Genomic DNA, 26,864 nt, shown 5'->3' with positions numbered 1-26,864 from the left:
ATTTCCTCTGCTGTACAATACATCCTTATAGCTTATTTTATACATAGTAGCCTGTACCTCTTAAACCCCTGCCCCATCTCTCCCCGCCACCCTGTCCCCACTGGTAATCACTAGTTTCTTCTCCATATTTGAGTCTATTTCTGTTTTATTACATTTATTGAGTTGTTTATTTTTTTGATTCCACACGTAAATGATAATATACAGTCTTTTATCTTTTTCTAATATATTTCACTAAGCATAATACTCTTCAGGTCCATCTACACTGTTGCAAAGAATTCAGAGTAAAATAAAATGAGCAGAAAATGAAAATCATGGAACTGGAAAACAAAATATGCCTGGACTTAAAATCTTTTTAACAAAGCTGAATTTTAGAATTTAACACTAAATTCTTAACACACACACATCAAAAAAACCTTTCTGTGGAAACATGTAAAAGATAAACAGACTGACACAGTAGGCAATGTTCATCATCCTAAACTGAACTCTACAAAAATGAAAGTGGTTTAGGAGGAAAACTCTAACATATTTAGGAACTAACTCCAGAGTAAATCACCTATCAGATACTATTTTTTAGGCTACTGCAGCAACAATGAATTAAAATCGATCAATTTTATTCTCACATACAATAATCCGGGATCCTTATCCAAGTGTAGTGACAAGATCTGCATCTGTGTCTGAGAGCCACATTCATCTTTAGATCTAAGGCAAGCTACATATGAGCCCCAATTTCCTCATCTGTAAAACAGAGAAAATGCTCTGTCCTCCTTGTAAGATTATTCAAGACCAAATGAGAAAATAATATACAAGTGCTCTACGGTCAAGCCCCACACCAATGCTGTTAAAAACACTGATATTAGAAGTTGAGGCAAGGGCACGGGGCTTCCATGGTGGTCCAGTGGCTAAGACTCCACACTCTCAATGCATGGGGCCTGGGTTCGATCCCTGTTCAGGGACCTGGATCCCACGTGCTGCAACTAAAGATCCTATATGCCACAACGAAGAAATCCCACATCCCACAACTAAGAAATGGAGCAGCAAAATAAATACATATTTTAAGACAAATAAAAATCATTAGGCAAAAAGCACATTATTTCACGTTTGACCTGAAACATGTTATCCTAACTTTTACAAAAGATTCAGACATTTTCAGATATAAGCTTACCTTTAACTGACATCCAACTTTTTCATAAGCTTTGATGAGTCTATTTCTGTGATACATCATTATTCCGTAATGATCTTTATTTCTGCAATTGAATCCAAAAGTAATTCTCACAGTTTTATTAGTCTTAAATGTTAAGGAAAATTCTGAACACACCATCTCACTTCCTTTAATTCATCCTCTCTATTTCATAGAATTCAACGGTGCATAAAAAAGGGCAAAGTTGGACAGGATTAGAATCTGTTGTCAGGATAAAAAGAGAAATGAGGAAGGGAAATACACTTGATCTCTCTCTCTCTATATATATATATATACACACACACACAGTATCGTAACAAAGTAAAGGATACTAAAAACTTGGGTCGATAAATATCACGTTCAATGTAGGCAAGACTCTTCGAAACTAGCTGGGTCTTTACTTTCTGTCCACGCAAGATGATCTGCATTCGTGGCTTTAGATATAATATACTGCAGTAAGCCTGCAAAGACACAACAACTGACTGTCGTTTCTGAATAATTACCAATGCATTTGTTCAACATTACTTAATATGTTTTTAAAAAGAAAGCTACCACAGTGCTTTGACAATAAAATACTAACTCTTTAATAAAATACTACAGACTATAAAGGTGCTTTAGTTAGTACTGGATTACTGTATTAAAAACAAGCTCAATATACTGGAGCCAGTAAAAAGGGTTTACAGAAAACAATCAACTGACCCACATAGATGCTGATAAGTTATGTGGAAAAAGGTTTAAAAAGAGCATGTATGGTATAATCTCATTTTACCAGATGACCAGTGCAAGTCCAATGCATGAAGCAGGGCACTCCAAGTCGGTGCTCTGGGACAACGGGGGGGGGGGGGGGGGGGAAATACATGTGCACCCGTGGCTGATTCATGTTGATATATGGCAAAAACCAATTAAAATAAACAAATAAATAAATTTGTAAAAAATGTCTATATATACAAAAAAGGACCTATATTTTCTGACTCTGCTGTCAAAACATATACTGTTATTGTAATTTTAAAGCATCAATAAATTTTACTTGTGCAGAAATAAGCAAAAATCTAATATAAACAAAGGGGACTATTGTAAGTTTGAAAAGAAAAAGAAATGCAGCAGTATTTAACGGGAGTGGACAGACAACACTTTTTCCATATGGAACTGTAACAATCAGCAGTCATCCAAATGTGCTTTCAATTCTTTTATTTTTTAGTACCCTGACCGGGACCGAACCTGAACAATTACAGTTTGAAAGCGCCGAGTCCTAACCACTGTGCTGTGAGGGTACATGTGTTTTTAATTCTTAATGCATCAGAGCTTAGATACTTGAGAATCGTAACCAAACTTAGCATCCTAAAACATGTTAGAATGTGATCTCTTGTGCCTGCCTACAAGCTATCAGAAGTCTCTAAAGGAAATTAAGTGAACAACTCAATAAGAATATATTAATATGAAAAATTCAATACGAAACTAAAATTTGAACATTTCTCTCACTTTTTTCCTCCTGACTCCTGATTTCAAAAGTAGTGTTTTGTCACTTATAAAATTTATTACCGATATTTTAAGCCATTTTACTTTGTGGTATACTAAAACTATTCCATCTGCTCTGGCTGTTTCTGGATATTCTTGAGCAAGGCTTTCTTAACCATTAAGATACTTCCCTATCACATTGGGGTAAGGCAAGAAATAGGAACATCTGCCATTGTAATTGCTGAAATCTCAGAACAAGTTACATAGTACAGCTGTCAATGCTAAATGTTAGCCTTAGCTTGGGCTGTGAGATAATTTTAATGCAAAAAAAGGGAATGGGGCAAGTCTCTGGAGGTCTAGTAGTTAGCACTCTGCACTTCCACTGCAGGGGGCACGGAAGGCCTGTAGTTCCTGGCTGGGGAACTAAGATCTGACATGCCATGATGTGGTTGACCAAAAGGGAAAAAGGAGGGGGGCAGGGAGAGTCAGTATTGCATGTCTCATAGTGACTAAGAAACAGTAGTATTATCATATCAACATTGTTATATTGAGAGATTAATTCTTTCAATCTTAAAAGCATATTTCACTTTAAAGTCAAATCTGAGATATATTTACCACAAAATTATATTAATGCGCATTTTCTGTAGGCTCTTTGTAAAATTGCTTTAGAGTACCAATTAATGCATGTATTCTAGAATATTTTAATTTTTAAAAAGAACAATTTGGTATTTTGATTGAATTAACCAATATGGTCACCAGGGCATCTTGATTCAAGTATTCCCAATTCAAATAATTAATCACACAGTAAAAGAACTTTTACAACCACTGCAGACCTGATGACTTTGCAATTTAAAAACTTTTCTAAGAAAATAAAACAGCCAATGAGCATGACAAATTTAATACACTGTTTCATGTCTGAGACACTTTCAATTAGAGATTTCTGGCGGCATTTATAACACAAGTGGAAAATGTAATTTCCATCATTTGATGGTTTCCTCACTCCCACAGAGAGCAGAATACGCACCCTCAGGGAATAGTCACTCTCAGGGGCAATTTGGTCCATCCTTTCTTGCTTCTTGTACCCTTTCTTCCCTGCTGTCTCATCTAAATCTTCTGGGATTCTGATGTCATATTTATCCTTATCAAAATCAAACTCTGTTGCACTTTTGTAGCTGTAAAAAAAATTTTTAAAGAGCTAAATATTAACTTCACCATAAGAGAAGCAAGCAAGTAACCTTTGGTTAACAAAACAAAGCACAAACAAATACATGGTAAGAGTCAAGACCTGAGGAGTTGGAGGGAGGAAGGAAGACAAGGAGTCCAGGACGGTGCAGAAACTGTATTTACTCACATGTTACCAGTGGGAATGTCAAATGAGAGAGCCACATTCTGATAGCATCTTAAAAAACTAAACAAGCAACTGTCATATCATCCAGCAATTACACTCCTGGGCATTTATCCAATAAAATGACGACCATATTCCCACAAAAACCTCTCTGCACTTATTTCACAGCTTTGTTTGTAGTAACTGAAAATCGTAAACAACTAGATTGGTAAACACACCTTGGACATGCATACAATGCAATACTACTACTCAGCTAGAAAAAGGAAGCAAGCAGACACACATAAGAACCTGAATCTTCAGAAAATTAAGCTGAATGAAAAAAGCCAATCCCAAAAGGTTTCACACTATATGATTCCAGTTATATAGTAATATTCTTTAAAATGACAAAGACATAGAAATGGAAAAACATGTTAGCAGTTGCCAGGGATTAAGGAAGGAGTGGGTGTGGATATAAAAGGGATCTTGAGTTGATGAAAATGTCCTTACTGTATCAATGTCAGTATCAACAGTACTATCTTAGTACAGTGTTCCAAGATGTTACCACTGGGGGGATCCTGGGGAAGGAGTACCTGAGATTTCTTACAACTACACAGGAGTCTGCAAGTACTTCAAAATTAAGTTTAAAAAAAAAAAAAAAATGGGGGTGAAGATGGGAGGGGCAGGGAAGAAAGGAAGAAAAAAGAAAAAGGGAATGCAAGAGGTCAGAAAAGCATAAGAATTAAAGGATTTTAAGATTATCACTCTTTCGGCTTAACTCCTATTGTTCAACAGATCAATTAGATCTCTCAATATTATACATTCACCCTAAAGTTCATAGCTTCATTTGGAAAGGATTTTATCCTCAGAAAGATATAGCAACACAGAAGTCTCATCTATATTACTTTTCTCAACAGATGCTGAATCATGCTTAGCTTTATGTAATGAACCAAAAGGATTTTTCTAACTTTACCAAGTTGGGACCTGTTGGCTGGGCTTTATCTTGTCATGTCTTTTTTTTTTGAGGAGAGGGATGGTATAACCAAAAGCAAAAAAAACAGTGCTATGTAGATAGAGTGGCAGGGCCAGGAAATTTATTTATAATAATATAAAATTATCTCAAATTGAAGCCAAAGAAGCCTCAATGAAACACTCCTGGGAAAAGGTAAATCATTAAATATGCCATAAAATGAGGACCTTTCAATACATTTCTACTCTGTGTAACAATGGATGAACATAATGAAATTACTCCATGCACTTTACTTTCCAAATGGTTAACCAGCTGAGGGTTACCGTTTCATTTACCTTCTGAGATTCCAAATGATGATCCTGGTTCCCTTCTTGCCTATGATAGCATCAAGTTCTGCCAGTAACTGCTGTTCCTTAGAAAATAGAGAATGTTCCAGAATTGCAGCAAGGCTTGCTTTTGATTCTGTTGAATTTAATACCTGTCGTATATCGTAAGTTAAAGACTTAGACCAATAACATTTTTCAATTACAATATGGAAATCAACTCAAACTGAAAAACTACTAAATTATCCTCTAAATTTTAAAATCACAGTGTGATTTCAAATGAACAACAAGCAGTATGAACAAGTATATTATGACTCCTAATGAATTTAATGATTTCAAATATTTGAATGTTTATACAGAAGACATTTTCCTAAAGATATCTTGTTTTCCATGGTTGTTGGTGAAAATTTCAAGCCAGACTGTAAGTCTTACTGACCACAGAAAGACTGAAATAAAAAGGTGAGCTGTGGGAAGCTTAATAAAAATGCAATCACCTTATGTTGAGTATTTCCATGGCACAATTCCAACAGAGACCAGAGAGGGACAAATATTTAGCCCAGATGCAGAGTAGAAGCAGTGGATAGGAACAAGAGCTAGAATGGAAGGTATGATTTAAAAACAAGAACCAGGGAGGCCAAAAGGATGGGATGGTCCAGACCACTTCCTCAGTTTCCATTTCAAAATCAAAAGGATATGTTGTTTGTTGAATGCCACGATTGGGACAACAACATGTTCTGCTTTTATGACTTCCAAGTACGTCTGAGACAAGAAACCCACGCTCATGCTTTCTCCATTTTTGGTAAAAACCATTGCATCTTTACCCAAACGCATAGATCCTGACTTGAAGCCATTTCCATACAATCCAACTGGGACATGATCATTCATGGTGACTTTCTCACTGAAGCCAAAGCTAAAAAGAAAAAAGTATAAATTTCATTTATTTTAACTCAAACATTGTTAATATCAAGTAAAATGCCTAAGTTTGAATGTTGGCCCTGTCCTTGCTTGCTGGAAGATCTGTACTGATGTGTTTCCCCATCTCTTAAGTGAAGGAAGCCAAATCCACACTATAGGGATGTAAGGATTGTTGCTGTTTTTAGTTGCTCAGTCGTGTCCCACTCTTTGTTACCCCATCAACTAGCCCACCAGGCTCCTCTGTCCATGGGATTTCCCAGGCAAGGATACTAGAGTGGTTGCCACACATACACTAAAACAGGAGCTCATTGCCTGGCACATCCTAGCTAAATGGATGAACTAATTTAGGCTTCTTGGACCTTGAGATTTCACCTCTTCCTCCTGATGCGGAGAACCTGCCTTTTCTGGTGGCATAAGGAGTGCTGGAGGACAGGAGAAGGGCCTCTGCTCCAAACCCTCCCTCTATCTCAATCCTGTACTACGTATTTTAGCTTCCATGTCAAGTACATCTGGCTTCATCCTGACATCCTATTCTTTGATCCTAGAGCCCAAGGCCTTACGGCTATGCTACTTCCTCATCTTTGAATCACTTTAAATTTACCAGTTCTCATTCCCCAAAGTGTTAAGTTTTATTGGATATGGTAGCTAAAACTATCTTTCTACGAAAGCACAAACAACAGAGGACACTGTGCCACAACTCTAAAGGGACGGTAGAATTTTAGGTAAGTTAAGGCATGGGAGGGATGATGAGAATGGCCGGGATTGCCTAATAACGTGACAGCAGTAAAAGATGATGGAAGACCTAGAGAACAGAGCACGCTATGGGTACAACATTTCATGTTTAAAAAGCAGGAACTACAGGCAGTAAGTATGGCACAGGAAACACTTCAACTAGGCAACAACAATGATTTTAAGGAGTGTGACGCTTTTACATACCTTAGCATTTTATGTAATTTGTCTGAAGTCATACCGTTCCCATTATCAGTGAATGTCAGGCATATACAGTCATTTATTACTGTTTTGTCAATCCATATCTGTTTAGCATTCACATCAGGATCATAAGCATTATCTGGGAAACAAAAGTTTGAAAAATTTTTATTTTGGATTTTAAAGAAGAGCAATCCATTTTGAACAAACCTTTATAACCAGCAACAGAATAATATATTTTAAGGAAAATTTAAAAGCTGAAATGTTTCCAAACTCCTAAGATTTGATGACATGAAACTAACCTGTACCATGCTGTATGCTGCTCACTGACTCTTAAAGAATTAACTCTATCTAAAGCCCTCCATTCGTTACATGAAGAATGGAGACGGGAACCCACTACACTAAAGAAGTGTAAAGCCAAAAGAATCACTGCAATGAAGAGATGATCAAGACAGGAAAGTCTCTGCCCAAAGAACTAGCCTAGCTATCATAAAGGAAACCGAGAGCTGAGTGTCAACAGCACTTCAAGTTGACATGGAAGGTCCACACAGGATTACTGAATGAATGAGAAAGCGGTATGCTAACGTACACACAGATGAAAGTTTACCTGCAACACATTTATTCAAATTTTAGCCCTTTTTAATCTAACATAAGCTTCTGACAACAGGTACATTTTTATCATCTTCGTGAAAGTGACAGTCGCCTAGTGGTATCTACTCTGCAACACCATGAACTGTAGCCCACCAGGCTCCTTTGTACATGGAGTTCTCCAGGCAAGAATACTGGAGTGGGTAGCCATTCCTTTCTCCAGGGAATTTTCCCAACCCAGAACTCAAAGCTGGGTCTCCAGAATTCCAGGCGGGTTCTTTACCATCTGAGCCACCAGGGAAGCCATTTCTGTACACCTCATCATTTAACACCCTTGTCTAGCATACTTGTTTCTATCAGAACACTTATTAAGTATTAAGGAATACAGCAAAGAAAAAGGAAAAAAATTTCAACAGTAGCAGTAATAAAATCAACTTATAAACTATCTAAAATCTATCTGAATATTTCTAACTGACTAAAAATACTTTTGAGGTATATTTTGAAGACTTTATTATAATATAAAAAGTGGCTCTCAAATTCCTGTAAGCCTTCAATTAAAACAAAATAATCTTTTTCATCAACCACTTCAGCATCATTAAAAAAAACACACACACACTTAAAATGTGACACACCACAAAGAGCATAATGGCTTTCAGTTGTCCTATCCCAAAACTAGATAAGTACTATGTACGAATGAACAATCCCAGCTGAGTAGTTCCTCTGGGTTGCCATAAAAAGGAAAAAGAGTGACCGTGAATAGCTGCAATGTTATCTCATTTACACTTCAGAGTTTACATCTCAACAGAATACGTTAGAGACTTTGGAAAATCTAACTACACCAAAGAAAAGAAGGAAGCGAAAGCCACTCAGTCATGTCTGACTCTTTGTGACCCCAGGGCCTATTATAGTCCATGGAATTCTCCAGGCCAGAATACTGGAGTGGGTAGCCTTTCCCTTCTTCAGGGGATTTTCCCAACCCAGGGATCAAACCCAGGTCTCCCACATTGCGGGCAGATTGTTTACCAGCTGAGCCACAGGGAAGCCCAAGAATACTGGAGTGGGTAGCCTATCCCTTCTCCAGAGGATCTTCCCAACCTAGGAATCAAACCTGGGTCTCCTGCATTGCAGACGGATTCTTTACCAACTGAACTATCAGGAATAAAGAAAAGAAGGGTCCTCAAATTTTCTTTCTTTCCTTATTCTTGGTGCATCCACTTTAGAACCTTTCCTTGACAAATAATCTAAAGTGTATCTAAGAATTCCCAAAAATATAGTTTTCCTTTATCTGTTTCTCAAACACGTTTAAATCAAACAATTCATGTGTATGAATTTTACCAAAGAAAAACCATAATGCAAATCCGATCAGGACCTTGCCTCTTTTCTCATGTTCACTAGAACACTTTTAGGACTTCCCTGGAGGTCCAGTGGTTAAGAATCCACCTTGCAACGCAAGGCACACTGGTTCGATCCCTGGTCAAGGAAGACCCCACATGCCTCAGAGCAGCTAAGCCAGTAGACCACAACTACCGAGCGGATGGAACCTGAGAGCTGCAACTGCTGAGGCCCGTGCACCGAGATCCTGTGCTCTGCAACGAGAGAAGCCCACACACCACAAGGAAGAGTAGCCCCTGCTCGCCGCCTCTAGAGAAAGCCCACGTGCAGCAACAAAGACCCACCACAGCCAAATACATATATATATATAAAACCTAATTACTAATAGCAGAAAAGTACTATAAATAATTTCCAACTTTAAACATAATTCTCGTTTTTTGGCAACAGACCTATTTCTTTATGATGAGACAAAAAATATTTACAACATAAATGCTTCAGGAACTCTGCAAATTAAAATACTTTGCTCTGACAGTAGTATAGGGAAATACTTAAAACAATGGTACACAGGGAAAGCTGGGCAACAACCGATCGGAGACTAGTCTGAATGGTTGTGATGCTAGGTAACCTTTACTAATGTTATCACCGACACACTTGGTTTTTTAACAAAGCACATCTTCATGTTACTCTTCAATGAAAATCCTTCTAGAACTTCAATTGCCAACAACAGATTATATATGAAACATCAATTTACTTACCTATTAATTCAGCGACTGCACTAAATGGCCAAGTGTGACTTGTAGAATTTGTATGTAAAAACTTCGGGCAAAGCTGAAACAAATCAATGATTCATATAAATTAATTAAGGTCTCACTTTTGCAAATAGAAGCCAAAATAATCTTCCACCACAATATTAACACCAAGATCAAGCAAAAATGACTTAACTGCTTGTGCCAGGAGATACCTGGAAGATAAAACCCAGATTAGATTCCTGGAAATGAGGCTGCAAATCAGCCAGTTTCTCATTAAGATGGGCGACAAACTCCTTGCCTCCTTGCGCCCACCAATCCAGAGTCGTATCAGAAAGGGCCAATTCCAAAGTGCTCCACCCTGCTGGACCTGCCTCAAAATTGAGAGCATTAGTTGCTCAGGTGTGTCCCACTCCCTGAGACCCCATGGGCCCTCCAGGCTCGTCTGTCTATGGGATTCTCAGGCAAGAATACTGGAGTAGATGGCCATGTCCTCCTCCAGGGGATCTTCTGGATCCAGGGATCGAACCTGCATCTCTAATGTCTCCTGCATTGACAGGTGGGTTCTTTACCACTAGAGCCACCTCAAATTTACCATGAGATAAAACTAAGACTTTGTCAAAGGGATATTTTCGCCTTTTGTGCATTAAGCTTAATAAACATATCTATAAAGTCCTCAAACAATGTCAAGTAACAGCTCAAATGCAACAAACATCCTTGACTTCCAGAGATTTTGTCTGATTCATCGTAATAAAGTATGGAAGAGTATGTTAATCATACAGGGCACTCTCTTAATCCTGACTAATGCAGATATCAAATGTGTAAAAATGTACAAATGGTTTAAAAAGGCTGAGGCTTGGATATTTCAATATGCAGAGAATTTTCATGAAATGAGGACTTTTCTGTGTTCATTTTGAACAGATTATTTCATATTTAAGGAAGAAAAAAGAGGCAATTTAAGTGTTTCATGTGAAGAGCCTAGAGATATGACTATAACCAAACATTTGTAGTGTTCAGCTGCTGCCACAAGGTGTCAGGAAAAGCTCTGCTTTTCCTCTGTCCACCCTCGATTTTAGACAATCCTCAAGCATGTTTACCATCAGGTTGAAGTATACATGTGAGAAAAGGTATTCTGTACAAGAGTGGTTTGCAAACTGGAGTATATGGAATTCCGACTTTCTACAGCATTTATCTATGTAATAACGGAGTATAAGAATTCCAGAACTTTCTAAAACAAAGAGTATAAAGAAAATCAATTTCCAGACCTTTGTCTTCTACAAGAAACCTCCTGTCAATTAGTCCACCCGAGTGCTATCCCAGGCCTTCCTGTTGTGCAATCATCACTTCTCCATTTATAAAAGAACACTCCTCAGCCATTCTAGATCCTACTATGGGGTATGGTCTTGGGGTGTCGGCTACCAAAGGAGAGAATGACTAATCGACACCAGAACCCTTAGAAGAGTTTGTCTTTGTTCTCTATTTTATGAATTTGTTAGGTGTGAAGTCTGGAGTTAGAAATTGGGTATTCTGCAGCAGATGCAGGTTTGATCCCTAGGTTGGGAGGATCCCTTGGAGTAGGAAATGGCAAAAATTCCAGTACTATTGCCTAGAAAATTCCATGGACAGAGAAGCCCAGCAGGCTACAGTCCACAGGGTTCAGAGAGCCGGACACAACTGGGCACAAATGACACGGGGGTGAAGTCTGGAGTTAGAAACTGGGTATTTAGGTCCCTGTTACTTTGATTTTAGATATCTGGCAGACTGTGTGCAGATTGTCAACTTTCATTTAATGACTTCATTCTATACACCACCTCCAAATGACATGGTACACATTGTTTCCTGGGTAAGAGTCCCAGCGGAACAAAGCAAAGAAGGCATCAGTGAAAAAGGATGAACGCTCAACAGTGGCTTTTGGTGTATTTAAACACAAGCATTATGTATAGCTATTATTAATTCTCATCTCTAAAACAATTAGCTGGAAAGAAAAACTCCCTAGAACAGCCAACACACACACACACACACACACACACACACAAACTCCCTAGAACAGCCAACACACACACACACACACACACACACACACACACAGCATTATGTATAGCTATTATTAATTCTCATCTCTAAAACAATTAGCTGGAAAGAAAAACTCCCTAGAACAGCCAACATACACACACACAAACTCCCTAGAACACACACACACACACACACACACACACACACAGCATTATGTATAGCTATTATTAATTCTCATCTCTAAAACAATTAGCTGTAAAGAAGAACTCCCTAGAACAGTCAACACACACACACACACACACACACAAGGCATTATGTAGAGCTATTATTAATTCTCATCTCTAAAACAATTAGCTGGAAAGAAAAACTCCCTAGAACAGCCAACACACACACACACACACACACACACACACACACACCAGACAGACTATGGAGTATCTGATCACACACACACACAGATCATACACACTGATCACACACACACAGAGCCCTATGGAGTATCTTTAACTAGACGCGTGATCCTGATCTCACACACACACTGATCACACACACAGCCTCTGGAGTATCTTTTAACTAGATGTGTGATCCTGATCCCAGGTAAGCAACTGAACCTTCTGTGCCTCAGGTTTTATCGTCTGTGAAAACGAGGATGATAGTTAACAGCAGCTTACCAAGATGTTAGGAGAATTAAATAACTTAATATTTGTAAATACTCAGAAGAACACCTGGGACATAATAAGCATTTTAAGTGTGTGGTTTTTTTTTTTTTTTTTTAAGGTAAGCATACCTTTAAAGTCTCAGGTGGCACAGTGGTAAAGAATCCCAATGCCAATGCAGGAGATGCAAGAGACATGGGTTCAATCCCTGGGTCAGGAAGATTCTCCTGGAGAAGGAAATGGCAACCCATTCCAGTACTCTTGCCTGGAAAATTCTATGGACTGAGGAGCCTGGTGGGCTACAGTCCATGGGGTCGCAAAGAGTCGGACATGACTGAGCGACTATGAATGAACTATGAACATACCTTTAAAGCCACAACTGAGCTCACATATAAATAAAGAAAATACTCAAGGGCCTCAAATCAAGAAGAAATTAAAAACAAAAATAAGATTTGAAAATAGGGATACCCTAGGGACTAGAGTGGGGTGCTTAACTGGAATATGAAGGTTTCCATTTTAATGGTGACTGTGGATTGGAAACATGGCAGAGAAGCATGTACTTGAAGGTAGCTGCCCCCTCCTACCTCAATACAAAGGGGGACAGGGGAAATATGCTCAATGAGAAGCTTGTCTGTTTCAGTCTGCAGTCAAGGTTAAAAAAAAAAGTGTACCATGAAGTTCTGTAAAGAGGCACGTCTTCACTCGGGTTAAGTGTTTCAATTTAACCTGCAGAACCACTGTGGAGATAGCCTCAACCAGACTGCACACGATCCTCTGGGGTCATTACTTGGGGAATATTTGAGTACACAATCTAAAATAACGTTTAAGGGAACAATCCACCAGGAGAAAATATTTGCAGACAAGACACAGTAGTCTTAGTGCACCCCCAACTTCAACATTGGGTAAAAGAAATATCAGCCTATAAAACTGCTGCTGCTGCTTGCTTCAGTTGTGTCCGACTCTGTGAGACCCCATGGACTGTAGCCTGCCAGGCTCCTCCGTCCATGGGATTTTCTAGGCAGGAGTACTGGAGTGGGTTGCCATGCCCTCCTCCAGGGGATCTTCCCAACCCACGGATCAAACCTGGGTCTCCTGCATTGCAGGCAGATTCTTTACCACTGAGCCACCAGGGAAGCCGTATAAAATAAGAATCCCTTGAAATAGCTAGACCTTTAAAAAGTAAGACTCCCCTCCAAAAAACACACAAAAAGGAGATGCAATGAAGACCATATATTTTAAAGAATGAACAGAATTTTTAGAATCAACAAATGGTCCCAAATTTTAAAAATCCTTTAAATATAAGACTTTAAATGTGGACGCCTGAACACACAGACAGTGTTTACCTCGGCTCCTCTTGGAGCTGCTACCTAACGAAGGAAAAGGGGTGGGGGGCATAAACCCAGGAGAACAAAAAGAACCAAAGCAGTGATTGACAACAGTAGACAAAATGGCAGCTTGGAAACTGGAGAGTACAGAGCAGTGACAACTGCTTCAATATCCTGGAAAGAGCTAAACCCAAAGCCTGCAGGAGACAGGAAAACCAACAAGAAGTAGGTCAGAAGCCTTGGCAATCCCAGGAAGACTTAGGAAATAAGACTTTTGCTCCTTTGAAGTCAAAGATACTAGATGTCATATGAAAAATGGGAAAGGCTGAAAGTATTTAAAGAAGAAAGATTCCCGGATCCTTTTACCCTGAGCAAATCTTTCAACTACACTCAGCAAACCATGAAAAGACAAGAGGTCTGTTCTCTGGAGAAACTGATGGCCATGGACTCAGAGACAACCAAAAACAGGTGGATTAAAAGCAAGCCAGTCAACAGTTCAGAAATAAATAGTCAAATGACTTTCCACAAGGGTGTAAAGACCATTTAATGAGGAAAAGACAGTTTTGCAACAAACAGTGCTGGGAAAACTTGATATCCAGAAAAAGAATCAAGTTGTACCCTTGTTGTTACTCAGCCACTAAGTTGTCTCTGACTCTTTGCAACCCAATGGACTGTAGCACGCAAGGATTCTGATTCCCTATCCTCCACTATTTCCCAGAGTTTGCTCAAGTTCATGTCCCTTGTGCCTATGATGCCATCCAACTATCTCATCCTTTGCCACCCTCTTCTTTTGCCTTCAACCCCCTTCATGGATCATACCCCCGTCGTGGCGAAGGGGCTTACATAACTCAATGAAGCTACGAGTCATGCTGTGGAGGGTCACCCAAAACAGACGGGTCACAGAGGAGAGTTCTGACAAAACACAGTCCACTGGAGGAGGGAATGGCAAACCACTCCAGTATTCTTGCCACAAGAATCCCTTGAACAGTACAAAAAGTCATACCCTTCCCCTACACCATAAACAAAAATCAACTCAAAATGAATCAAAGACCTTACCTTCAGGGCTGAAACTCTAGAATCTTTAGAAGAAAACATAGAGGAAACATTTTATGACACTGGGTTTGGCAATGATTTTGACATGACACCAAAAGCACAAGAAACAAAAGAAAAAATAAATTGAATGGTACTAAAATTTAAAACTTCTCTACATCAAATGACACATTCTACAGAGTGAAAAGGCAACCTACAGAACAGGGGAAAAAACCCCAGCAAATCAAGTAATATGCAAAATATATAAAGAATTCTGACAACTTAATAACAAGAAGACAATAAACAGATTTAAAAATGGGCAAAGGACTCAAGATATTTCTCCAAAGATGCTCAATATCTCTAATCATTAAGGAAATGAAAATCAAAACTACAATGAGATACCACCTCACACTCAAAGGCATGACCATTATTAAAAACAACAACAAAAAACCCCACAACAACAAAAACAGAAAATAACAAGTATTGGAGAGGCTGTAAAGCAACTGGAATTCCTGTGCACCCGACCACAGGACTAGAAAAGGTCGGTTTTCATTCCAGTCCCAAAGAAAGGCAATGCCAGAGAATGTTCAAACTACTGCACAATTGCACTCATTTTACAAGCTAGCAAAGTAATACCCAAAATTCTCCAAGCCAGGTTTCAATAGTACATGAACTGTGAACTTCTAGATACTCAAGCTGGATTTAGAAAAGGCAGAAGAACCAGAGATCAAATGGCCAACATCCACTGGATCACAGAAAAACAAAGGAATTCCAGAAAAACACCTGCTTCATTGACTACGTGAAAGCCTTTGTGTGGGTCACAACAAACTATGGAAAATTCTTAAAGAGATGGGAATATCAGACAGACCATCTTACCTGCCTCCTGAGAAATCTGTATGCAGGTCAAGAAGCAACAGTTAGAACCGGACATAGAACAACAGACTGGTTATTGGGAAAAGAGTATGTCAAGACTGAAAATTGTCACCTTGGCTATTTAACTTATATGTAGAGTACATCATGTGAAATAACAGGCTGGATAACTCACAAGCTGGAATCACGATTGCTAGGAGATACATCAACAAACTCAAACATGCAGATGATACCATTCTAACACAGAAAGTGAGGAGAACTAAAGAGCCTCTTGCTGAGGGTGAAAGAGGAGAGCAAAAAAACTGGCTTAAAACTCAACATTCAAAAAACTAAAATCATGGCATGTAGTCACATCACTTCATGGCAGACAGGGAAACAATGGAAACAGAGACAAACTTTATTTTCTTGGGCTCCAAAATCACTGCAGGCAGTGACTGCAGCCATAAAATTAAAAGATGCTTGCTCCTTGGAAAAAAAGCTATGACAAACCTAGATAGCGTATTAAAAGCAGAGACATCACTCTGCTGACAAAAGTCCATACAGTCAAAGCTATAGTTTTTCTAGTAGTCGTGTACAGATGTGAAAATTGGACCAAAAAGAAGGCTGAGTGTCAAAGAATTCATGCTTTTGAAGTGTGGTGTTGAGAAGACTCTTGAGAGTCCCTTGGAGAGCAAGGAGATCAAACCAGTCAATCCTAAAGAAAATCAACCCTGAATATTCATTGGAACGACTGAAGCTGAAACTCCAACACTCTGGCCACCTGATGCGCAGAGCTGACTCACTGGAAAAGACCCTGATGCCAGGAAAGATTGAGGGCAGGAGAAGGGGACGACAGAAGATTTAGATGGTTGGATGGCATTACCAACTCAGTGGACATGAATGTGAACCAACTCCGGGAGATAGTGAAGGACAGGGAAACCTGGTATGCTTCAGTCTATGGAGTCAAAAGGAGTCAGACACGACTTAGCGACTGAACAACAAAAATGGTGAAGCCAGTGTGGAAAACAATATGGAGGGTCCTCAAAAAATTAAATGTAGATTTACCATATGATCTAGGAATTCGACTTCTAGGTATAAACTGAAAAGAACTGGAAGCAGGGTCTTTTCCCCTTGACTGAAATACAGCTGATTTACAATGCTGTGATAGTCTCAGGTGTACAGCAAGGTGATTCCATCTTATATGTATTTCAAAGTGATTCTACATGTATACATATATATACACACACACACACACATATACACTTTTTCAGATTCTTCTCCAGTATAGGTTATTATAAGATATTAAATATAGCTCCGTGCTGCTATACAGTAGGTAGGTCCTTACTGTTTGTTTATTTTGTGTAAAGTAGTGAGAGGAGGGTCCTGAAGAGATATTTGCACACCTGTGATCAGAGCAGCATTATCCTAACAGCCAAAGTGAAAGCAACACAAATACCGATTGATGAACAAATGAACAAATGTGGCACACTTGAATATACAGCGGAATGTTATTCAGCCTTAAAAGGGAAGGAAACTTTAGCACACGCGACAACATGCATGAACCTCGAGGACGTTATGCTGAGTGGAATAAGTTAACCACAAAGAGACAAATAATGTATGATTCCACTTATATGATGTACCCATAGATGTCAAATTCACAAAAGGTAAAATGGTGGCTGCCAGGAGCTGGTGCAAAGTGGAACGAAGAGTTATTTTTTCATGGGTTCAGAGTTTTAGTTGTGCAAGATGAAGGGTTCTGGAGACTGGCTGTACAACAATGTGAATGTACAAAACACTACTGAGCTACATGCTTAAAATGGTTAGGACGGTAAATTTTATGTTATGTGTAGTTTACCACAATAATAAATAAAAACCAAGTGAGCAAACTGAACAACGTGACACTCCTATCTCCTGTCCCCTGCTGAGCTACCAGGAGAGCTAGCAGCCAGGATTATCTATGCCATGGCTGGAGACCAGATGTAGAATTCCCCTCTGGAAAAAAGGAATGATTTCTAAAATTTTTATTTGGTTCTTTTACAATTGTACCATGCTACTCTGAACTGCATTTTCCCCCCTCACTTAAAAAAAAATTATTTTAAAAGTTATTTTATTGTTGTTTAGTTGCTAAGTCGTGTCCGACATTTTTGCAACCCTGTAGACTGTAGCCTGCCAGGGTCCTGGGTCCATGGAATTTTCCATGCAAGACTACTGAAGTAGGTTGCCATTTCCCTCTCCATGGGATCTTCCTGACCCAGGGATCAAACCCAGGTCTCCTGCACTGGTGTGCAACTGCTCAGTCATATCCGAATCTCTGCAATACCATGGACCGTAGCCCACCAGGCTCCTGTGTCCATGGAATTTTCCAGGCAAGAATACTGGAGTGGGTTGCCATTTCCTTCTGCTGGGATCTTCCTGACCCAGGGATAGAACCCGAATCTCCTAAGCCACACAGGAAGACAGATTTGGGGAATGATAATTCCTTGCTTTTTGACTGCTTTTTTCCCCGCCCCCGTTGTCCTATTGAACTCCTGCATTGGTAGGTGGATTCATTATCACTGAGCCACCAGGGAAGCCCCAAAGTTATTCTGCTGCTACTGCTGCTGCTGCTAAGTCGCTTCAGTCGTGTCTGACTCTGTGCGACCCCATAGACAGCAGCCCACCAGGCTTCACCATCCCTGGGATTCTCCAGGCAAGAACACTGGAGTGGGTTGCCATTTCCTTCTCCAATGCATGAATGTGAAAAGTTAAAGTGAACTCTCTCAGTCATGTCTGACTCTTAGCGACCCCATGGACTGCAGCCTACCAGGCTCCTCTGTCCATGAGATTTTCCCAGGCAAGAGTATTGGAGTGGGGTGCCACTGCCTTCTCCAAAAGTTATTCGAAACATCCTTATTTTCTGGTCTAACATTTTTATTATCTAGGATCAACAGATTCTGACACAGAGTACTCCAACGACAAGCTGGCTCTTCCTACCTGATCACCCAATACCGAAACCCACCAAACGACAAGCTCTATTCAGGTATGAACATCCAGCTTTTAGTGTCTCATCTGGAAACATAAGCACACTTGAGAATGTTAAAATTAGAATAAAAAACAACACACAGTAAAAAACATAAAGAAGACAGAGGCAATGCAGTGAACAAAAGAAAACTTCAAAAATACTATGAATAATACAGCCAGTGACAAGAATAAATATTTTGTTGAGTTTTTTAAAGACATTCGGAGAATAAGACAATGTTTCTAATAATTAAATTCATGGTAAAAGGTAGGAGATCAAATGGAGAAAATGTTTTTAAAGATATTCGGAGAACAAGACAATGTTTCTAATAATTAAATTCATGGTAAAAGGTAGATCAAATGCAGAAAACGTTTTTAAAGATATTCGGAGAACAAGACAATGTTTCTAATAATTAAATTCATGGTAAAAGGTAGATCAAATGCAGAAAACGTTTTTAAAGATATTCGGAGAACAAGACAATGTTTCTAACATACATGGTATAAGGTAGGAAATCAAATGGAGAAAATCTCCCCAAAAGAAAAGAAAAAGCAGTGAGAAGGAAAACAGAATGAACAAAAACAGAAAGAGAGACAGGAAATTGCTGTCAAAAATGTGAGAAAATTTCCCTGGTATTATTACAGGTTTCTAGCCTAAGTACTAGAACAACGTATTGCATGCGTGCTTAGTCACGCAGCTGTGTCCGACTCCTTGAGACCCCATGGACTGTAGCCCAGCCAGCTCCTCTGTCCATGGGGATTCTCCAGGCAAGAATACTGGAGTGGGTAGCCATGCCCTTTTCCAGGGGATCTCCCCAGCCCAGGGATAGAACCCAGGTCTCCCTCATTGCAGGTGGATTCTTTACCATCTCAGTCACCAGGGGAAGCCCAGTATAATGCATAGGACTCTATTAAACAATAAAGCATGCCTTGAAAATTCTGACAAGAAATCACTTCTAATCTAGAATTTCAAGCCCAGCCAAATTATATGTAAAGAAAGAGCAAGGGTAGCATAAACGTATTTCCAAGAAAAGACACATAAATGTTCTTCCCATGTACTCTGTTCTCAAGAAGCTACACCTCTTTTTTGAAATACGGATAAGCTTCACTGTTAACAGTAACAAAGACAGCAAATATTTACTGAGTATTTATGGCAATCAGAGGACCGTTATAAGACTTTTACGTGTATTGGCTCAGTTTTTAAAGCAGCCCTTTTAGGTGGTAAGATGATTATTCTCTCTTCAGGTCACATATCCAGTTATCTGTCAGACTTTGAACCCAGGCACGTGGGCTCCAGAACCCATGCTCTCAGTCACTAAGCTACTGGTGGCGGCCAAGAGTAAGCCCCGGAAGAGGAATATGTGATAGGAAGGAGAAACAAAGAAAAGGGGAGGAGATGTCCATAAAAATGATAAAGGGAAGTCCCCAACTCACAACTGAGCCAGCAAAAATGACAAAATGTAGGTGTGCTTGAACACATCTGGAAAAAATTTTCCAGTTGTCTGAAAGTTTGGATGAAAGAGTAATCAGTACAGAGAAAAACTAAGCAAACAAATACAAATCAATGACTAACTTCAAGGAAAACACAAAGCTATACAGCAAAGAAAAAGCAATCACAGTTTTGGCTGACTCATTTCTGAATAATGCTAAGAGTGATAATAAATCATATGGTAATTCAACCAAAAGAAAAAGTGAACTGAAGAGTGTGCGTATGTGTCACTTAAATCTATAGCAGGATTTCTGGAAAACAACAAAATGGTATCAGCATTTACTTAGAATCATGGAGGCAAAAAGCAAAAATTTAAGTTTCTGTCACTCTGCATTCCATTTCAGAATTTACAGACCTAATGATTTTTTAAAATTTGCACACATTATGGGTGTCACTTTATGTTCTATGATTTTTGACAAACCCATAAACAACATCTGAGAGCTATACCAAAGGGATGATCAAACCTTCAAAAATGAAACTATTTATGGGAACCGAAATATCTATTTCACATAATTTTCATGTTACGAAACGTTATTCTTTGATCTTTTTTTCCCCCAACCATTTAAGGATTTTGTAGCCATACAAAAACAGGTGGCAGGCTGGATTTGGCCCATAAACTGCAGTTTGCCAACTCCTGTCCTAAAGCAACAGACCACTTGGAATACAGTCCAGAAGCTGCAGATAGATTTCCAACAGTGAGCTTCAAAACAGTCCGTATTAGCCACAAAACAAAGACGTAGCACGTGGACAGCTGCTACACCCAGAGAACCAGCTAACCGCAGTGCCAGTCTCTCAAGATGGTACTGACCCTTATCTTTGCTGTCTTCTCAATCCTGAAGAGAGAGAGACAGCAACTTGGGAGGGGCTAGGGAGTGGGGAAGAGAATCAAAGTACAGAAATAGCAAGGGAAAGAAAACAAAAACAAAAACAACCTAGTTCACTTTTCCTCACCAGTTTCCTGGACCAAAATTTGGCCCAATCTGAGGGAAGGAGCGGGCTTTAAACTAAGAAGAGCTTCTCAAGTAATTTAACAATGCTAAAGTGCTTAGTTGCTCAGTCGTGTCCAGCTCTTTACGAACCTATAGACCATAGCCCCTCAGGCTATCTTGTCCACGGGGATTCTCCAGGCAAGAATAACTGGAGTGGGTTGCCAAGCCCTCCTCCAGGGGCTCTTCCCAGCCCAGGGATCGAACCCAGGTCTCCAGCATTGCAGGTGGCTTCTTTACCATCTGAGCCACGGGGGAGCCTGGTGATTCAACAGTGAAGTGCAGGAAGCCTCTCAGTTGTGTCCGACTGCTGTCACCCCATGGACTGTAGCCTGCCAGGCTCCTCCGTCCATGCGATTTTCCAGGCAAGAGTACTGGCTGCTGCTGCTGCTGCTGCTAAGTCGCTTCAGAATACTGGAGTGGGTTGCCGTTTCCTTCTCCAGGGGATCCTCCAGACCCAGGGATAGAACCCGGGTCTCCCACACTGCAGACAGACTCTTTACTGTCTGAGCCACCAGGGAAGCCCAGATTAAACAGTACCTGAGGCTAACTGGAAAGCAACAGGATGTGCCCAGATTCACTCAGGTGAATTAGCAACAATGTCTAAGGCCATCGGTAAGAAAGAATAAAATTGCTCTCTGTATTCCATCTACTAAATACAAGCTCATTCAATAAACCACTTAGGAACCAAGGAGCCTTTATTAAAGATATGTAAAGAATGCTCATAAACCAATTAAAAGTTCCCCTCAAAAGAAACAGAAAATAGAAAAACGGGCAAGGAATATGCAGGGCTTTTTTTTTTCTTTATACGAAGGTTTCTTTTAACCCAAAATCAAAAGGGTGAATGAAGTGTGACAAACTTTCAGCTTCTCAGTCAAATGTAAAGTAAAATTTCACACTCATCAGGAAAAAATGTTAAAAGTCAGAAGATAGCAGGGGTCTGTTAGGAATCTCGCCAAATGAAAGTCAAAAGGCAAAAATACCATTTTAAAGCAATGGTATTACCATTCGAATAATGAGACTGGCACAGCCATTCTCTGGCCTGAGCAAACACCCTGATGAGAAGAGGTATATTTTTGCATAACAAGGCCAACTTTTTGAGGAGAATCGGGTAGGGGTTCTCTGCCACACTCTTGAGGCAGAGAAATTTTCATTTATTGTGTGGCTGCCCCCTCCGGAAAAAACAAAAACAAAAACAAAAAACGCACAAGTATAAAACACGCTCAAGGATTTCCAAGAGGCCGAGAAGCTCCGGAACGAGACACCGCCAGGAGACGAGACGGGGCAAACCGGGAGAGCTCGGTGACCACCTAGGAGCGATCTGGGTTCTCGATGGATGAAGTGGAGGGAAAAGTGAAGTCGCTCAGTCGTGTCCGACTCTTGGCGACCCCGTGGGCTGTACAGCCTACGAGGCTCCTCCATCCATGGGATTTCCCAGGCGAGAGTACTGGACTGGGTTGCCATTCCCTTTCTCCAGGGGAAGCTTCCCACCCAGGGATCGAACCCGGGCCTCCTGCATTGCGAGCGGACGCTCCGACCGTCTCAGCCACCCAGGGACGCAGGAGGGAAGGCGGCAGGAATTGAAATGAATGAAGAAGACGAGTCCCAGCTCGCAGCACCCCGGGGCCAGCCGCCAGGAGGTCAAGGCCGCGGGGCATTTCTGGCCGCCGACGGCCACTCCCCCCGCAGTCCGGGACGCTCCGAGGGCCCGCAGAGGCCGGGAACGGGTCAGGGGCCCCCGAGGGCCGAGGGGCGGGCTGGCCGCCGAGGCCTCGCCCTCGGACGACAGCTGCGGGGCAAACCGGGGGAGGGAGCCACGGAGGAGGGGCCGCCCCGCCCCGAAGCCGCGGAGGCGAAACAGAAACCCAAAGCCGAGGAAACGAAACGAGACGCGGCCCGGCCCTGCCCCGCCGCCGCCGCCGCCGCCGAGCGTCTCAGCCGTCGGGTGCGAGATGGCCGCCGCCGCCTGCCCCGGCCCCGCCGCGGCCCCAAGCCGCCGCGCCGGGCCGCCGCGCCGCCCCCGCCCACCGCCGGCCTCTCCCCCACCCGCGCCTCGCTTGCCCGCCTGCCCGCCCTCCTGGGACATGGCCCGCTCCACCCCTCGCGGCTGCTCACCGCGCTGAGGCGGATCCCGCTGGGTGGCTGCGTCGCCATCTTGAGCGAGTTACAAAGCCAGGACCGGCCTCAGCCGCAATCAGACTGGGAGGTGGCTGCGGAGCGCCCGCCTACTTCCGGGGCGGGGCGCGCGTGGCTGACCCCGCCCCCCGACTTCCGCCTCCCGGCGCCTTGTAGTTGGGAGCGTAGGGCAGGTAAATTCCCCAGGGGGTTTAAGGAAGCCGGGACCGCTAGAGAGGTGGGTGGGCTTCAGGCTCCGGGCGGGGTCCCTGCAGAGTAAGGCGCATGCGTAAGGCTCAACCTGGTGACTAGTAACTGAACCTACAGGCTTTGCCAAACAGTAATCGGTATTTTGTTGTTCACTCGCTCAGTCGTTATCCGACTCTTTACGACCCCATGGACTGCAGCACACCAGGCGTCCCTGTTCATCACCATCTCCTGGAGTTTGCTCAAACTCATGTCCATTGAGTCAGTGATGCCATCCAGCCATCTCATCCTCTGTCGTCCCCTTCTCCCGCCTTCAATCTTCCCCAACAACAGGGTCTTTTCCAATAAGTCGGCTCTTTGCATCAGGTGGCCAAAGGATTGGAGCTTCAGCTTCAGCATCAGTCCTTCCAATGAGTAGTCAGGATTGATTTTCTTTGGGATTGACCGGTTTGATTTCCTTGCAGTCCAGGGGACTCAAACATCTTCAGCAGCACAGTTCGAAAGCATCAGTTCTTTGGTGCTCAGCCTCTCACATCCGTACCTGACTACTGGAAAAACCGTAGCTTTGACTAGGACCTTTGTAGGCGCAGTAACGTCTCTTTTTTAATATGTTGTCTAGGTTTGTCATAGCTTTTCTTCCAAGGAGCAAGCATCTTTTAATTTCTTGGCTGCAGTCACCATCCACAGTGATTTTAGAGCCCAAGAAAATAAAGTCTGTCACTGTTTCCCCATCTATTTGCCACGAAGTGATGGGATTGGATGCATGATCTTAGTTTTCTGAATGCTGAGTTTTAAGCCAGCTTTCTCACTTTCTTCTTTCACCTTCATCAAGAGGCTCTTTAATTCCTCCTTGCTTTCTGCCATAAGGGTGGTGTCTTCTGCATATCTGAGGTTATTGATATTTCTCCTGATTAATTGATATTAATCAGTATGGAGGCTTTAAATAATAAAGAGCTCTGTCTGGGGTCTTGGGAATTACAACTGGGGATACACAGGTTCTAGCAAAATAGAATGTTTGGGGAAGAGAAAGAGTCAGGGGGTTATAAAGGCAAAATCCACAAGTTTTGTTAAAGTTGTATTGCAGGAATTATGATTGACTTTGATAGTAAAAGGAAATATTCGTCCTTAAGGGATGGATTTGTCACCAGTTATTTAGGGTATGGGCCAGATAAGTGTCTTGAATTTCTGGAACCCTGTGCAAATGTTCTGGATATCTTTGTTAGACGATAAGTGGTCAAAAGGTCAGATTCAGTCTGGGCAGAGACATAAGTCACTTCCTCAATGGCCTCTGGCTCCACTCTGGAGAGTTCTTTTAGCAGTACAAAACTGACTCCTTTTTGATTTTCCTTTTGCAGCTTGAGGTCCCCAAGTTTGAAGACAGGTGCCATGGGTGTTGGTGACCCAAAAAGGTGCACTTGAAGCGCTTGACTGGGCTGGACATGAATCACACTGAAGAAAGCCGTCACATGCCCGCCAGTGTCATCATGTTGTGAAACTTTAATGAGATGAGGTGACTCAGATGGTGAAGAATCTGCGTGCAAGACAGGAGACCTGGGTTCAAACCCTGGGTAGGGAAGATCCCCTGGAGAAGAGAATGGCAACACGCTCCAGTATTCTCGCCTGGAGAATCCCATGGACGGAGAAGCCTGGTGGGCTACAGTCTATGGGGTCGCAAAGAGTTGGATATGACTGAGTGACTAACACTTAATGAGATGAAGACTTGTACTTTGGGGATTTACCTAAAAAATTATCACCCTTCATCCTGATAAACAGAATCCTTTCTCATATGCAGTTTAGTCCTTTTGCTCCTGTACATGTATCTGTATCGACCTTGAGCTGGGTCCTGGGCTAATTAGTAGGATGTCGGACACGACTGAGTGTCTTCACTTTCACTTTTCACTTTGATGCATTGGAGAAGGAAATGGCAACCCACTCCAGTGTTCTTGCTTGGAGAATCCCAGGGACAGGGGAGCCTGGTGGGCTTCCGTCTATGGGGCCGCACAGAGTCGGACACGACTGAAGTTACTTAGCAGCAGAAATGAATAAGTTGGGACTTCCTTGGTGGTCCAGGGGTTAAGCCTCTGAGATTCCGCTGTAGGGGGAGATTCCTCTGTAGGGAGAGATTCCGCTGTAGGGGGCGGGAGTTCCATCCTGGGTGGGAAACTAAGATCCTGCTTGTCAAGCAGCCAAAGAAAAATGAAAGAAATGAATAAGTCAAGGGCTGTCAGATACTGCAGTTAAATAAAGAGTTAAAACGTTTTTCTTAAAATATTCACTGCGTTTTTTAAAAAATACTTATTTGGCTGTGCCAGGGTCTGTCTTGTGGCATGTGGGATCTTTAGTCGCAGCATGTGGGATCTTTAGTCGCAGCATGTGGGATCTTTAGTCGCAGCATGTGGGATCTTTAGTCGCAGCATGTGGGATCTAGTTCCCTGACTGGGGATGAAACCCAGGCCTCTGCATTGGGATCGCAGGGTCCTAGCCACAGGACCACCAGGGAAGTCCTCACTGCATCTTTATAATTGTAAAGGAAATACATTTGCTTTGTAAAATTCAGATAATATGGAAATATAAAACAACATTTACCCTAATCCCTTTACGGGAACATATGAATTTGGTGTACATTACTCCATACTTACTATATGCTAAATACTATTTACAGTATGGAACTAGACCTTACATACTCCTCTGCAGCTCATGTTTTTGTTTTATTTAATTATTTCAATTTGAGATTTCTAAGTGCCCAAATAGTTTTGAATAAATGAACAAAGGAGGAAATGTTAAAAACAAACAGGACTTTCCCAGTGGTCCAGTGGTTAAGAATCTGCCTGTCAATGCAGGGGGCGATCCCTGGTCCTGGAAGATCCCAAATGCCAAGAGACAGCTAGCCCACGTGGTGTCCTAATGCCCATGCTCTGAAATAAGAGAAGCCACTGCAATGAGAAGCCCAAGTACTGCAATTAGAGAGTAGCCCCTGCTCACCACAATGAGAGAAAGCCTGCACACAGCAACCAAGATCCAACACAGCCAAAAATAAATACCGTCAAAAACAACAACCAAAAAACCCATGCTCTGTTGTCACCCTTACTATTGACCACTGGGTTCTCAACTGAAAAAAAAAAAAGCACAATCTAAAAGTTGAGAATTATGTTTTAATTCAGTGGACATACTGAGGACTGAGGCCAAGAAGACAGCCTCTCAGACAGCTCTGAGGGACTGTTCTGAAGATGTAACGGTGGAGCTAGGATAGGGGTTTTCGCAGAACACCTAGGTAGTCAGAGTGTCAAAAGATTACAGTTAATCGACAGAGGATGAGATGGTTGGATGGCATCGCCGACTTGATGGACATGAGTTTGAGCAAGCTCTGGGAATTGGTGATGGACAGGGAAGCCTGGCATGCTGCAGTCCTTGGGGTCGCAAAGAGTCAGACACGACTGAGCGACTGAA

General features: G+C 41.6%; 1 protein-coding gene and 1 long non-coding RNA gene across 2 annotated transcripts in view; one reads left to right on the top strand and one right to left on the bottom strand.

Moving 5' to 3' along the window:
- The window catches only part of MORC3 (MORC family CW-type zinc finger 3), a 43,091-nt gene extending 19,718 nt beyond the window's left edge, over positions 1-23,373 (bottom strand). Inside the window, exons 1-8 of the mRNA XM_025293644.3 lie at positions 23,211-23,373; positions 9,764-9,836; positions 7,098-7,230; positions 5,942-6,156; positions 5,259-5,406; positions 3,657-3,804; positions 1,510-1,638; positions 1,163-1,285 (exon numbers count right to left, since the gene is read on the bottom strand). Coding sequence (XP_025149429.2) covers positions 1,163-1,285; positions 1,510-1,638; positions 3,657-3,804; positions 5,259-5,406; positions 5,942-6,156; positions 7,098-7,230; positions 9,764-9,836; positions 23,211-23,249 — 1,008 coding nt within the window. The 5' untranslated portion in view covers positions 23,250-23,373. The remainder of the gene's footprint in view (positions 1-1,162; positions 1,286-1,509; positions 1,639-3,656; positions 3,805-5,258; positions 5,407-5,941; positions 6,157-7,097; positions 7,231-9,763; positions 9,837-23,210) is intronic.
- Positions 23,265-25,688, top strand: LOC112586992. Its single transcript, XR_003111536.3, has 2 exons — positions 23,265-23,404; positions 24,773-25,688. It is a non-coding gene; the product is annotated as an uncharacterized LOC112586992 (long non-coding RNA).
- The last annotated feature ends 1,176 nt before the right edge of the window (positions 25,689-26,864 follow it).

This window comes from Bubalus bubalis, chromosome 1 (assembly GCF_019923935.1).
Source record: "Bubalus bubalis isolate 160015118507 breed Murrah chromosome 1, NDDB_SH_1, whole genome shotgun sequence".
In the NCBI taxonomy this organism is placed as follows: domain Eukaryota; kingdom Metazoa; phylum Chordata; class Mammalia; order Artiodactyla; family Bovidae; genus Bubalus; species Bubalus bubalis.
Note: the sequence above shows the minus strand (reverse complement) of the source record. Positions and strands in the feature narration are given on the sequence as shown.